The sequence below is a fragment of the Trichosurus vulpecula genome, chromosome 3 (genome assembly GCF_011100635.1).
Source record: "Trichosurus vulpecula isolate mTriVul1 chromosome 3, mTriVul1.pri, whole genome shotgun sequence".
NCBI lineage: Eukaryota > Metazoa > Chordata > Mammalia > Diprotodontia > Phalangeridae > Trichosurus > Trichosurus vulpecula.
The window spans coordinates 323,186,976-323,202,307 of record NC_050575.1 but is presented as its reverse complement, the minus strand read 5'-3'; the positions used below and the strand labels follow the sequence as shown (position 1 = coordinate 323,202,307).

Here is a 15,332-nt window from a genome sequence, read left to right as displayed (position 1 = left end):
TGGAAATGAGACAGTGCAGGCTTGGCTTAAGGCAGGGCAGGACCCATCCCTCATAAAACAAATACTAGGGAAGAGGGAAGCAAAACTGATTCACCTTTCGGCAGGAAGGGACTCTAGGGGCACACATTCTTCCTTCTCACAACCACTTCTTCTGCCAGCTGACCCTTGAAGTGCTTGTTTTGTTGACGTATTTTGTTGCATGATATAAATGCTTAATTATCATGAACCATAATAACTACCATGCATATGATTTCAGGTTAATTTTGTTACATAATTAATTTTTAACTCTAAATGTGAGCAATATGCAGTGTGCTGTGCTAGGTACCAGGGATAAAAAGAAAATTATCTCTGTCCACATGGAGTGATTTATACCTTCTACTGCATTATAATTATCTATATATGTATCATGTTTTAGCTATTTGTTCATCAACCTCAAAATACAATGTGTTGAGGGCCTGGATCATACCTAACAGAACATTCTGACTTCCAGCACCTAGCACACAGATAGTGAGCAAATATTTATTAAAGATATGCTTCTGCCCTCGAGTTGTATAAAATCTAGTTTGTTTATATATGTGGTGTCTGTACCACTTTATTCAAATAGTGTGAATAACTGCTCTCGACCTAAAAAGCTGGAAGGAGGGCACATTGATCCTGGCATTGTATCATCAATGTGAAAGCTCCCTCCAAGAGTGCAGATTGAAACCCATCCATGCTTTCTCATCATGTGTGACTCATGTTCACTTCCTTCACAGGGGATCCACCCACTATACTGAATTCTTTTTATCTAGATCTTTTCACATTTCAAGGCTATCATTTGGACTATGCAGCCTCTCCATCAGTTATCCCCATGCTCACTATATGACAAACATCTCTTTTTCATGTTATTCGTATTTCTGATATGTTTTATACCATTCCTCCCGTGCAGCTTTGTATTGGTAACATTGCCATCTACTGACACCTACCATGTATCAATATTACCTATCAATATTGCCCTTTAGGGAGCCTGCAACTTTAATCTTTCAGACCAGTATTCTATAATTTATAGTGGTAGAGTATTATTGGAAGGCTATTGAGATTAAAAAGCTTAGGGAGCAGCTAGGTGGCGCAGTGAGTAGAGCACCAGCCCTGGAGTCAGGAGGACCTGAATTCAAATGCAGCCTCAGACACTTGACACGCTTAGTAGCTGCGTGACCTTGGGCAAGTCACTTAACCCCATTTGCCCTGCCTTCCCTCTTCCAAAAAAAGAAAAAAAAAAAGCTTAGGGACATTAAGAGTACTGTGCATTTCCCCAAAGTAGTCTAGCTCTCTCAATTCTAGTCCTGGTTCATTGTCCATGTGTAATATCTCTCCAAGGTATTTTATTGATGGGTTCCCTCATTGGGTTTTCTATACAACTGTATATCATATATCATATTCTGGACAATAGACATTGTTTTTGCTTTTCCTATGTGGATAGTTAAATTGAACCTTTTCTAATGGAATGGGTAGATTTTTTTTATATGGCTTTTATTTTTAAATAAGTTTAATTTTTAAAATATATATCATAGTCATTTCTGGGTATAGCATTCCCCACATTAATTGAACCCTCCTTTGTAACAAAGAAGGGTTAAGCAAAAATAACAAATACAGTGACTGAATCAAATATGAATGCAGCATTCTGTCTCTGGCTGGAGTCTTCTTTACCAGGGAAAAGAATGTATGCATCATGCGCAGTAGCCAAGATTGTTAGAGCAACTCCAAGCTTGGCTGGCTTTAACTTGTACCTTTATTGTAGGCATTGTGTATATTCTTTTAGTTCTGCTTATTTCATCCTGCTTCATTTCATACAGTTCTTACTATGTTTCTCTGAATGCCTCATATTTCTCATTCTTACTGCACAATAATATTACATGACAATCACATGCCACAGTTGGTCATTTGACAGGAACCAACTTTGTTTCTAGTTCTTTACTAACACACACACAAAAAAAATTACTACTGTGAATATTTTGGTATGTACTAGAACTTTCTTTTGATTACTGTCCTCTTTGGGGGATACAGGCCTAGTAGGATTACCAGGTCAGAGGATATGAGGATTTTAGTTACTTTACTCACATAATTCTGAGTTGTTTTGCAGAGCAGTTAGACCAGTTTACAGCGCCACTGTGTTAGTGAGCCTCTCAATCCACAGCCCTCCATCACACACTTGTTGCCATTTTTTGTCACCTTTGCAAATTCTTGGCAAAGTTAGTTTAATTTGCATTTCTTTTGTTATTGGTGATTTGGAGCATGTTTTCACATGGTTATTGACAGTTCTTCTTTACATATCCTTTAACTACTTATCTAAGAGGACTGGCACTTGTTCTTACATACACAGTGTCCCAAAAGTCTTAGCATGTTCACTGACCCAAATAAACCTAATTTATCTGAAATTGACCTCCAGTTTTCTTAGTAGTTCTTATCAAATAGGGAATCTTTTCCCTAATCCTTTTTCTTCTTGGCTTTACCGAACCCTGGGCTACTATTGTTGTTTTTTTAATTATTACTATTTCTAGTTATTCCTTCTAGTTTGTTCCACAGGAAAGATCTGCTTGTCTGTTTTTTTAAACAGTATCAAAGAGTTTTGACGATTTCTGTTTTGTAATATAATTTAAAGTCTGGTGATGCTCTGCCCATTCCATTTGTACTTTTTTCATTATTTTCCTTGAGATTCTAGACCTTTTGTTGTTCTTAAATAATTTTATTGTTATTTTTTTCTTGTTGGATAGAATTTTGACTGATAGAGTATGAATCTCTAATTTTAATTTAAAATTTTTACATTGGCATGACTCAACCATGAGCATTGAATATCTTTGCAATTATATGTTTTCCTGTATTTTGGTAAAGAATGTTTTATAACTGTATTTATATTTGTACTTCTATACATACCTTTGTAGGCTACTTCATAGATAATTTATGCATTTTCATAGTTATTTTAGATGAAATTTCTCTTTTTCTCTTGTTATTTGTTAGTACTGTATAGAAGTGCTGAGTATTTTTTTTAGATTTATTTTCTATCCTACTGTTTTATTGAAGTTATTAATCATATCAATCTCTTCACTAATTTTTTTGAGCTATCTAAACAACTATATTATTTATAGATAGGCATAATTTTTGTCTTATTATTGTCAATATTTAAACCTGGTTTTTTTTTTCCTCTTGTGTTTTTTCCCCTATATAGTATTTCAAGAACTTTGTCAAATAATATGGGATGGGGGAACTTTGCTTTACCAAACTGTTTTAAGTTGTTTTGAGGAGATTCTTGAATGGTTTTAGCTATGAAAACATCATATAATTATTCATTTTCATCACCTAAATATCTTGTCTACAGCCTGTTTTGAGAAATCACACAGTGTAAAAACCTTTTTCATCAACCTAACACCATATCCAGTATTTCACTAGTAACTTACCAACTGGACTTGGAAACAGCTCTGGATTTTTTTTTTATGTGTAACCTTGAACAAGCTATTTAATTTCTTTAAGCCTCAGTTTCTTTATCTATAACATGAACAAAATATTATCTATTATTACCTACCTCGCAGGGTGATTATAAGGAATAAAGAAGGTAATGTATGTAAAGGTGCTAAATAAATTACAAAGTACTGTATAAATATAAGTTATAAAAGGATTCTTAATCCTATCAAATTAATATATGTTTATTTTAGAGCAAATTAAGCTGAAATAAATAAGATAAAACTTAGGAATCTGTATAGGTAGAAAGATTACATAACGATAGATAATGCGTTCTTAAGCTGATTTAACAAATGTATAGTGCTTTATGGATTTTTAAAGACTTTTTTATATAGTATTACCTGATTATCACAGCAGCCTTGTTAAAGATGGAGATCTGTTTTTGCACAGATGAGAGTGTGGACTCAAAAAAATTAAATGGCTTATCCAAAGGCACAGAAGTAGTAAGTAGTGAAGCAAGGGCAACAAATTATAAATTATAGTAATAATGTCTTTTATGGCTACAAAGCATTCTACATAACGTTTGATTCTCACAGGCATCCTGTAAGAGAGGTTTTATGAGTAATATTAGAGCTAGAAAGATCAGGTGCCTTGCCACAGCCACAAAGTTACTAAGTATGTGGCAGAATCAGATATTGCCTAGAATGCAGGTCTTGTGACAGACTGTTCAGTGCTTATCTATGATGGAAAAAGATCTGGAACTAGTATGGATCAAAAGCATTAAATGATAAGAGTTATAAAAGTGTTGATGCTTTATACTTGATATCAACTTAAGAGATGTAAAGAAGAAAAATAAAAAGGATTAAAGAATTAGCAAACAATTCCTACAAAGAAAAGCTAAAATAATGAGGCTTGTTAAAGAGAAAGCTGCGGTATTTAATCATACTTTCCAGGTTCACAAGAAATGAACAATTAGATATCAACTTCCTCGACAGGGCCTTTAAAAACAGTAAAACAAACTCCAAAAGAAATGGTGGCTTTTCATGGCTGGAGATCTTTAAGATACAGGGTGTGACTATAAAGTAATGAGACTGGTGTTTGTGTGCAGGATCAGTCTCATTACTTTATAGTCATGCCTTGTATATGCTCATCCTTCACTCTGATGCAACTGTGTTCTAACTGGAGGTGGGAATGTGGAGTAAATGACATAGAGATACTCAACGTTCATTCAGTAACTGTTCTTTTGAGGTAATTTCTAATTCTAAGATATAAGTATTCATCTAATGCTTTCATAATTAAGAGTACCATTATTTTCTTCAGGTTTCGAGGCCCTTTTTAGCACTTATTGCCTGTGTCTACAGTAAATGCTACATAATCTTCCCTGTTTATTTTGGGCCTATACCTGAATTTTTTTTGTTCTTTTTATTCCTGGTTCATCTTGAGAGTCTGGGTCAAATTTGGTATTTAGGAAAGGAACTATTTTTTTAAATCAATGTGCTTTGTAAAAAAACCTTGAGAAAAATTTTCTTTCTACTTGTCCTAAAGTTGTTTCACTAATGCCTAGATGTTATTCTAAGTCATACAATGTTTTTTCTTTTGTTAAATACTTTGATATGCAAGTACAGAATTAGCAAATTTGTTAAAAAGGGACTTTGGGTACTATTGTGGACTGTGATCATTTGTTGGAGTAAGAGTTTTGAACTTCAAACTATTTTTGTGTGTAAAAGATCAAGATTTGTAGAAAATATAAAGATGTATAATTCATATTTATCTGAGAAATTCAAATATTTATAATCAGAAGTGAATATTATAAACTAAGAATATCACAATTTAAACAAGTTGCAATGATTGACCAGCATTAATATGATCCTAAATGATGTGCCTGCTAAAAGGATTTCTTGCATACGAACATTAGTCCATGTGGTCTTCAGTCTGACACAAATACCACACTAGAGCTGGAAAACCTTAAGGAAGGAACTGCCTTTCCACACACATAATGAGATACATCTATGATCTACAGAGGCCAGACCTCGTTCATGTTTTCGTGTCCGTCAGCATTAATTCATCGGTGACTTTTGAGAGGCAGTATGGTATAGTGAAGAGAGTGCTGGACACTGAGTCAAGAAGACATTGGTTTGAATACTACCTTAGTGTGCCCAAGGTCACACTTAAAAGCTGTGTCCTCTGTGGGATGACCTGTCTGGGCCTCAGGTTCTTAGTATAAAATGAAGAGGTTGGATTCAGTGAACTTCAGGTCTTTTCAGCTCTAAATCTACAGTCCTCTGATTGAGTAACTTTCAGACTTGACTGAGTTTAATCATGTAACTATGGTTTATGTTCTGAGATTAAAGATCTTTTCCCATTCAGATTTGGGTAACTTCTTTATTTCTTCCACTGAGACATTCCACATTGACTTAAACTCCTAAAACTCATGGCCACTCTCTTTGACTGAATCTGATAAAAATCAACAACAGTTTGTCAGTCATTTTTTTTCCTAAGACATAACTTTCTGGTGCTTCCAGCAATTTCATTTGAGAAGACAGTGTATGGACACAAGCAGGGAACAACCTCTTACTAGAAATGTCTGCCGATCGTGGTGAAGCCCGTATTTCAGACAGTAGTAGTGAATGTACAGTGTAGTGTAAGTAGGCTGTACACGCTACCCCTTCTTTACAGAACCCCCTGCTAATGGTAGCTGTCTTTGCCTTTTAGCCTGCATCATCACATCGTTACCCAAATTCACAGGAGAATGTACAGATTGTTAGTGATAAAACCATGGCTGAAATCCATGTCTCCCAACCACCATCCTGTGATTACTTTTACTATAAACAAATGCATCTTTCTTAGAATACACTCAGAGCATTAACTGTGTCACATTCCTTAAATTTCTGTTGTAATGTTGTAATTCTCTTTTTGCTTTACCTGTACCTGTACTTAACTATCAAAGCAATTGCTAAGGAGTCCCTTTGTTCATCTTGTTCATGACTCTTATGTAGATGCATTTTTTGGTGCTTACATCATACCATTGTTATTGGCAACTTTGGCTGTGTCTACATGAGAGCAAAAATCTGGATGAAAAACTAAAAAATTTAGCCAGTCATTCATTGCTTTCTAATATCTAGATGTTTAGCATAATATAGCTAAGGCAATTAGATGACTGAAGTTTTTTTTTAACCTTTCATCTGGATGGTAACACATTTCCGTTACTTTAAGCAGAATGCTTTCCTTTCAACAGCTCTGTGAAATTAGTATAAGTATTTATATCCCCATTTTGTAGGTGAGGAAACAGAGGCTCAGGGCAATTTTAAAATTTACCTATATTCATATAGCTAATAAGTGTCAGAATCAGGGTCCACACCTAGGCCTTCTGCCAAATCCAGTGTTCTTTGTACTACACTTACCAACACTGGATGAGGTGGCATCCCTTATACACAGTTTTTGACTTGTCATAAGATACTGAATGTGACTTAATGATTTTTAAAACTAATTTTTAAATTGAATGGGATGCATGCATACAGTCTAAATTACGTGTCCGAATAATAGGAGGTTCATTGAATGCTTTGGTTTTGTTTTTAGATGACTTAAAGACTTTATAAAACTGATAACGTGAGACAAGTAGGCTTTTTTAAAAATTACAGAATTTTCAGTGGTAGTGCTTTTTTCATTTCTGTTAACATTGCTGCCTGACTAAGCACTGTTGATTGGCATACATAATAATATTATGAATTATCCAGGGAATTGCATAATAATACCTGGGACCACAGATTTGATGTTAGTTAACGAGACTTTATGAGTAAGCACTTAATAAATTATATACATATGTGCATAAGTATATATATATATATATATGCACAATATATATACATATAATGATATTGGTATATACTGAGATGTATTAATATAAAACATGTATATGTATAAAAATAAAACATTGCAAGTGTGAAAAAGAATTACAATGCCTGGTCCCTGTCATGGAAGAATTTGTAGTCTTGATATCTATTCTATGAGGCAGCTAGGTGACGTAGTAGAGAGAGTGCTAGACCTGGAGTCAGGAGTTCAGTTGCAGCCTCAAACACTTAATAGCTACATGACCCTGGGTAAGTCATTTAACCTCTGCCTCAGGTTTCTCATCTGTCAAATGGGGATAATAATAGTACCCCTCTCCCTGCCCCAGGTTGTTGTGATGATCGAGTGGAATATTTGTAAAGTGCTTTTGCAAACCTGAAAGTACTGTATAAAGGATAGCTATTGTTGTTATATTATTATTAAAACATTTATAGGAAATTTTCTGTCTAGGAATTTTCTTTCACTAAAGTGAGAAACAAAGCTCATTCTACCAGTTCACATGAACTTCAGATTGTCAACTTCTCTCCTAATTTTTTATTCCAGCTATACTTATATAGCATCTTTTTGTTGTTCCTTGACACCCATTTTATGTCTCATTTCTGCTTGTATTTCACCCTGCTATCTTGTTGTAATATTTCTGCAATTTAGTTAGGGATGTTTTAAGGAAGTTAAGAAATTCAAAATTAGAGGTTGTTCAGGAAATTTGGAGAAATACTTTCATTTCTAAATGTTGTCTTTGATATACATCACTTAAAAGTATAGGTGCTAAAATCTGATATGTAACTTTTTCTATTTTTAGAACAGAATCCTTGATTAATTTTTATAAAATCAGAGAATGTTCTAAATTCACAAAATAGATTTAGCTTCCTTAAAATTATAGATTAGTACAAGTTCTGTTGAGGTACCACATTTTTGAAAAGGAAAGATTATTGTACAATTAGTAACTCTATTTTGAGGTTTCTTTTTCTCCCACTAGGAAGTATAATAAAAGGTAAATATTGGAAGTTAAGCACTCTAAAAAATTTTAAGTTCCTGTGTATAATTGCATAATTTTGCACCTTTGTCTTAAAAACCTTCCTTAAGGGAAAAGTAAAAATGTGAAATTTGAAGTAGAAAAATTATCTTTCAACCAATTCATTGTATATAGATGAGGAAACAAAGGATCATAGAGGATGAATGACTTGCCCGAGGTCATATAGCAACTGATTATTGGACTATGTTTTAATGTTTTACAGTATACATTTACTAGGCATAATTCATGGGTACCGATTAAATTTAACCTTTAATGAAAAGAAGTCCTTCACTAGAAATTTTTATCCATTTATCGCCATTTAACAAGAAATTTAAAGCTTGGTTTAGAACATTATTATCTGACTTAAGATCAATCCAAAATTATTCATCTAGTAAAATGAAGTTTTGTGGGAAATTCTAACCTTTTTATGCTATTTTGATAAAACAAACTTTATTTTAAGTATCTTACACTGCTGTAATCTGGATTGACAAATTTTTATTTTTTTTTTTTTGGTTTCCAACTCTAGGAATCTCTACCACCTGTCCAGTTTGACTGGAGTAGCAGTGGCCTTACTAACCCTTTAGATGGTACGTCTCTCCGTAGAGCCTCTAGCACAAGAGCTAGAGTTAAGAAAGCTACAAAGTTCAGACAAACTTCTCTCTGCTGATTTTTTTAAAGACATATTTTTTTATTCTTATCTTTGGAAATTCAGGCTTTCCTTCTGATTGGTAGTTCCCCCCCAGAAAAGCAGCCATTAATATTCATGATATAATATCACAATGTACTTAGTGAGAACTAGATGAAATTTTATTTTAATTACTATAAGTAGAACGTTAAAAGCTTAGGTAATTCTGATCATTCTCTAAGTAGCTATAAGTAGTATTTTAGCTTGAAATATTTAACTTGGGAAAAGTATTTTCCTGAAGAACTTCATTTTATGGGGGTTTTATGGATACAAAATATAGTGAATAAAGGTGTTTCAAAGCACAATTGTTTAACCAAAAGCAGTTTGCAAATGATGCATATTTTTTGACTCAACAGTTTTCAGATATATTTTATAGAACACCAGTATTAAAATGGAAAATGTGATTTGATGGTTGTTTTCTAAATTCAGTTCATTTCAGTGTTCAAAATTATTAATAGGTAATGAATGCCAGCAATTCTAATTTTGCCCATGTAACTGGTATCACTTATGGTTTTTAAAAATTCTGGCAAGGGACACAAGTTATCCCTATAATTTAGAGGGTTGAAAGATAAAAAACATAGAAAGTTAAAGGAGATTTTCTTTTTTCTTAGCAAAACAGGTTACAATAAAAATAATGACTCTTTATTATAGTTGTTTAAACATTGGCCAAAACTTTTCACTCTTTCATGGTCCCTTATGATAGGACAGTAGTGGTGCAAGGATACCTAGACTATAGCAGATTGGATACTTTAGTGATGAAGGAAAGCCTGGATGGACCTTTTTGCTGTTGTCCAGTGTCTTATTACTTCAGTCAAATCATCATGCTTTCTTTTAACAAACAACTTCTTTAAAAATGTACCTCCTTTCTGATCACTGTTTCAGAGTTAAAGGGGAACAGTACAACTTGAAGTTGCACATAATAGGGTAGGGCAATTGTGGCATCCAGGACCACATAGAATATTCTAAACTGAGTCACCATGTTGCTCTGTAGCCTGAAACTGACAGATAAATTTGTCAAATTTTTAAGTCACTAATTATGAACCAGCATTACTGACTTGGAAGACTGGTTTGGGAATGTACAATGATGAATTTTTGATGGACTGAAATTACAGTATTGTTTCCCTTTAACAGGCAGATTTACCTGGATCTTTCTGATATGGCTCCAGGTTTTTATTGAAATAAATCTCTTCTTTTCTAACTATGAAGTTACTAGTGTTTAATTACTTGCATTGTACATGAGAAAATGTACATTGATTTAAGTTGTTATTGTCTTTAGATATAACAAACTAATTCTGTAAGCGTTGTTTTCATGTTGATTTTTAAATTGTATAATGAGTACTAATTATAACTTGCATGTTCAAGTGTGTGTCTTACCCCTTTTTACACATAACCCCTCCTCCCTTGGCTTACCTTCTGTATGGCTGCCTACCACCACGGTCACTGAATTCCAAGCTAGTGGAGGTTCCACTCTCCTGAACCTTGATTTCTTTGGGCCCGTGGATGACAGTGGCTCTAGCAGCACCACCACCATCCCAGGTCAGCAGAGTGTTAAAACCACAACTATGATCTAACTTGTTACTAATAGCATGGTCATGGCGCTTGACTTTCCTATAAGCAAGGAATATAATTTGATCGTATTCTTCTATAATGTCTTTCTAATGCTTTTTTTTCTTTCATCTGTCTTCTGTTATTTTGCAGTACACCAAGCTACAAATAACATAATTTGAAATATTTTTAAGGGCAAAGTGTAATGTTATAAGGCTGAAGGTAGCTTTTAGGAATGAAAATTTTAATCATCTTAGTGACTCAGTATGTTAAAGATTTCCCACATTCCATGTATGAAAGATGTGAGACTTTGTATACTGATTTTTAAAGCACATTCTATAAAGCCATTTAAAAAAATCTAAGTACAATCGCATATGCAACTTTTACATTGTAGTGCGTGATTACAGTGTTATTGCAAATTCCGGCATTCAGATAATTACATGTACTTTGGTGCTGCTAATGTAGAATTAGGTTCCAAAATATTGGAGCCTGTTGTTTAGTTATATAATTGACACACAGATCTCTATTCTAGTTTTTATGTAGTTTTTTCTTAAATGGCAGGTATGTTGTTACCTCCAAAGAAAAGTGTTATCTCAAAATAGTAGAAAGACAGTTGCCTATGGGACATGAAAAGCTAAAAACCAAGAAAATACATTGGAAAATGCCTGTAAAAGGAATGTTCAGCCCTGCTGAAGTTCAGTCCATTGACCAAAAGGACTAATGTATTTTGTCATTTTCTAACTAAATAAAAGATGAACATTGTAACGATGTTTTTATGGTTACATTTTCTTTAAGATAGTTTTCACTGAGTTTCTGTTACCTCAACTTGTGGTCTGGTTGTTCTACCAACTGGTCACAGGGCAGCATTGGTGACCCAGGCCTATGGTAGAGGGTTACCCTTGACCCCTTTTGATACCCCTCTCCTAGCCACCCCAGCCCTTAGACATATTTTAATTTTGTCCTGCCCCAAAAGCAATGCTTAAGAACTGACACCACTACCACTCCACTTCCCCAATCAAGAGGAAGTTCTAGGAAATAGGTGGCTGAGGTGAGAGCCCATGTTTTTCCTGGCCCCCAAGATCTGCTCATTCATTAGTGGAACCTTATTGCTGCCAATTGGTACAATGACCATACTGTGGAATCCAGGTGATTGATTACTGTTTTCATTTGCTTTTAAGATTTTGCAAGCTTGTGAAAACCAACACAGTATTTGTTTCAAAATGATTTATCTTTCATTTGAATTACTTCTAAATGCATTGCTTCCGTGGACTTGCCAGGATGTATAAGTGAGCCATTGGAGGACACCCGATGAACCAACAATCATGCGTTTAGTTTCATTGATTACCAGGGAAAGCTGCAACAACTCATACAGCTTCCTTGGGATGAAATGAGCTCACTATTTTTTTCTTTTGAATTCCTAACAGTCTTTTTTAAAATTTAATTATAATCCAAACTCTTATTTAAAAGAAATCCAGTCATCCATAGGAGCACATATAACAGGAATTCATAAAGAGATGCAGAAGTGACCTGATAATCCAGCTTAATGTCCAGTGCTGAGAACCAAAAGAACATCCTGGAGGGCAGGCTTAACAGTCTCATAGCTGTAATAAGAGAAGTGCATTTTAGCACAATTAACATAGCATACATTACTTTTTACCTATTTTTATACTTCTTTCAGTATTCTCATAAATACGCTAGCTGCTCTATGAATTTGATTACTCTAAATCCTGTTTTGGCTTATTTTATTGCTGTTTGGGTTTTTGTTCAAAAGTTATCATCAAGCAACAGTTATAAATAAGCACCTTCCTTGGTAGGTCATTTCACCACTTGCTTGCATTTTTTTCCTACTTGTTTCTGGGAAAGTCATATTGTCTTAGCTTGCAATTATTATTTGTATGTAAGACTTATTTAGGAGGTTGGCATAGAATTTGGTGGGCTAACTTGAGTTATTTACAGACCTCATTAAGGTTCTGTCAAAGTTATTCTCCATTTATATCTATATTGTAGTTCTACTGTGTTTGGAGAAATAATAATACTATTTTTTAAAAATCTCCTGTTTTACTAACTGTTTGACAGTAAAGCAGCCGGTGTTTTATTAAACCTGTCAAACTCAGCCAAGCTCTCTCTCACACCTTTGTGTTTCCAGTCAGAATCTGTTTTTTCCATAGAACAGCAGCATGCTGCATTGAACATTAACTTAGATTCCAAAGTAACCTCAGAATTCAGCCTTTAAAAAGAAAATTTTCTTTTTCTAACTTGTCTCTTAAATCCATAATTTTAACATTCTAACTGTAACCCTAGATAAATACAGAAGTCTATGAGAATAGATCTACAATGTATTTTGAAATAATATGCCATATACCTTAATGGCATCCCAAGAACTAGTGAGAGTTCTTGCATTTTCTATAGCCTTCCTCCCTTATTAGAAGTGGAAACTGTGGGGCTTGCTGCTTTTGCTTGTTTGGGTTCTGTGAACATCTGAGATCTGTTTTTAAAACTCTGCTGAGCTATAGTAAAAAGTAGACTTAATACAATGTAATTCCTGGTTTTCAGTTACCTTGTTCAGTAAAAAGGGACTGGCTTATAATTTGGGAATGCAAAATGCATGTGATATTAACACAGTGATTTATGAATGAGTAAGAAAGACAAAGACATTTTCAGATTGTCCCAAGGAAAAAATATCTTTTAATTATTATCATTTAATCATAGTTTCAAAAATTATTGCCACGACTTACAACCAAGACAAATTAAATGCACTAGCAGCAGTTACTAAAGCAGAGGGTATTTCTGTGGAGATTATTTCACCTTTGCCTGTTGTTAACTAAAGAGCAATTCTGAATGCTACCAACATTAGCTAGCAATTGTTTTTTCTCAATAACCCCTTTTTAGGGATCATTATTTACTGTCAGACCATAATATTCAGTATCTCTTTTAATCAAATTTATCAGTAAGCAGTTATTAAGCACCTTCTGTGTTCCAGGACACTATGCTAAGTGCACAAAAATATCTACTTTCCCATCAGTGAGGTCACATTCTAATGTAAACAACTAAAATTATTTCCCTGAACATGAGTTCAGCTTACTTAGATCTAAATAAACATTATAGTTTCTAAATCTGATGCTGTAAGTTGAGGTTTGAGTTCTGTCCATTCTTCCCCACCTCCTGAAGAAAAGATTTAAGAAAATATTAGCTTTATATTGTGTATTATAAATCATATCTAGGGTATTAAAAATTTGGGGACATCTCTTTTATAATTCCAAATCAGAATTGGCCTACCAATCAGTAATTTTTAAACTACTCTAATAAAAATCTTTTGTACCCAAATCTGCACAAAAGTATAATTTCTTGCATTAAGAATAAAAGTTATAATGAGAAATGTAATAGTATATTATTCTGAAAATAATTTGTGGTGATTGTAAATTACTCAGATGTTTACAGAATTAATCCTTTTGCATCTTGAATTGTGGCTGATTGGCACATTTGCATCCTACCATCGCTGACTGTCATTTTATACTATAAGGTGTGGATCCAGAGTTGTATGAGTTGACAACTTCAAAATTGGAAACCACCAGCTCAAGCATAAAAGTGACTGATGCATTTGCGAGACTCATGTCCACAGTAGAGAAGACAAGTACATCTACCAGGTAAGTTGCAATAACCAACTAAACCTCTTGAAGATAAGGATTGTTTATTGCAAATCATAAGTATTAACCAGTTATTTAGGTTCCATGTTAAGCAAAGGAAACCTGAGATGAAAAGACATGTGAAGTGTCCATTGTTTTAAAAAACCTAATTACTATTTTAAGATACAGCTTGTATGAAAATTAGTAGGTGACAATATAATAAATTCTATGGGTTAGGAATATTAAATAAATCTCTTCAAGAAGTCACTTATAATCTAGTCAAATGATAATAATCTCTTTTTATAAGGGAATGAAAGAGATTATAATCAGGTCATTTGACTAATATTTGTGGACTTCTTTGAAACTTGTCAGTACTGACTTCTCCAAATTTGGAAATTAGTTGCTCTCCCAGCTCCCTAAACCCACCCAGCTAAATGCTATGTGTTAAACTAGACATGGAAATGCTATTTTCCATACCTGTTTGTGTGCCCCCAAATTCACCTGGATTTTGCCCTTGTATCCCTTCTACCTGACTGAAACAAGTAAAATGACAACCAGCTTTAATAGCTACTTGCAGAATATGCTGTTTTGAAACCCAGTGGATTTTGGCAAGGGGAAATTTTTTCCCTTGACTTCATGGAAACTCTGAGGGTCATGGATTTTAGAAAAAGCAGGACACTGGAAGAGTATCTACTAAAGTCACTTTAAAGCACTTTGTGGGTCCTTTAAACCATACATTGAGGTTTCTATGGCAGCTCAAAAACTTCTTCAACAAGGTAGCAATCATTTTATATTAGTACTTAAACCAATATTAAGGAAGTTATCTGTCAATGAAAGGAAGTACTACTGCAAGAATAATTATTTTTAATTCTTATACCAACTGCTACAAAAGATTAGTGATTCATCAACGTTATTCAAAGAGAAATATTTACCTACTATCTTTTGTGCACCCTTCTTATCAAGAATTGGTGCTACTGTTCTTGAATGAATACATTCTACCTACATATCAAATCCCAATCTACATATTGTTTTCCCCCAGATTCTCTGTTAAACTAATAACCATTTTTTATTGTGCTCTTTGGCAGAATGTTTAAGGGGAGTATGTAGAATTAATAAAACTCTGTATGAAATGAAACTGGATTTTTTGAGGCTTGTAGAATATCTTTTAATTGTTCATTTTTCCCAAATA

General features: G+C 33.9%; 1 protein-coding gene across 2 annotated transcripts in view; it reads left to right on the top strand.

The window, feature by feature from the left end:
• AFTPH (aftiphilin) overlaps nt 1–15,332 on the top strand; it is a 104,177-nt gene that overhangs the window by 78,486 nt on the left and 10,359 nt on the right. The window contains exons 7-9 of one of the 2 annotated variants that reach the window (XM_036749577.1): nt 8,817–8,877; nt 10,428–10,511; nt 14,041–14,164. In XM_036749577.1, the coding sequence (XP_036605472.1) occupies nt 8,817–8,877; nt 10,428–10,511; nt 14,041–14,164 (269 nt within the window). The remainder of the gene's footprint in view (nt 1–8,816; nt 8,878–10,427; nt 10,512–14,040; nt 14,165–15,332) is intronic. The other variant, XM_036749578.1, reaches the window with a different exon arrangement.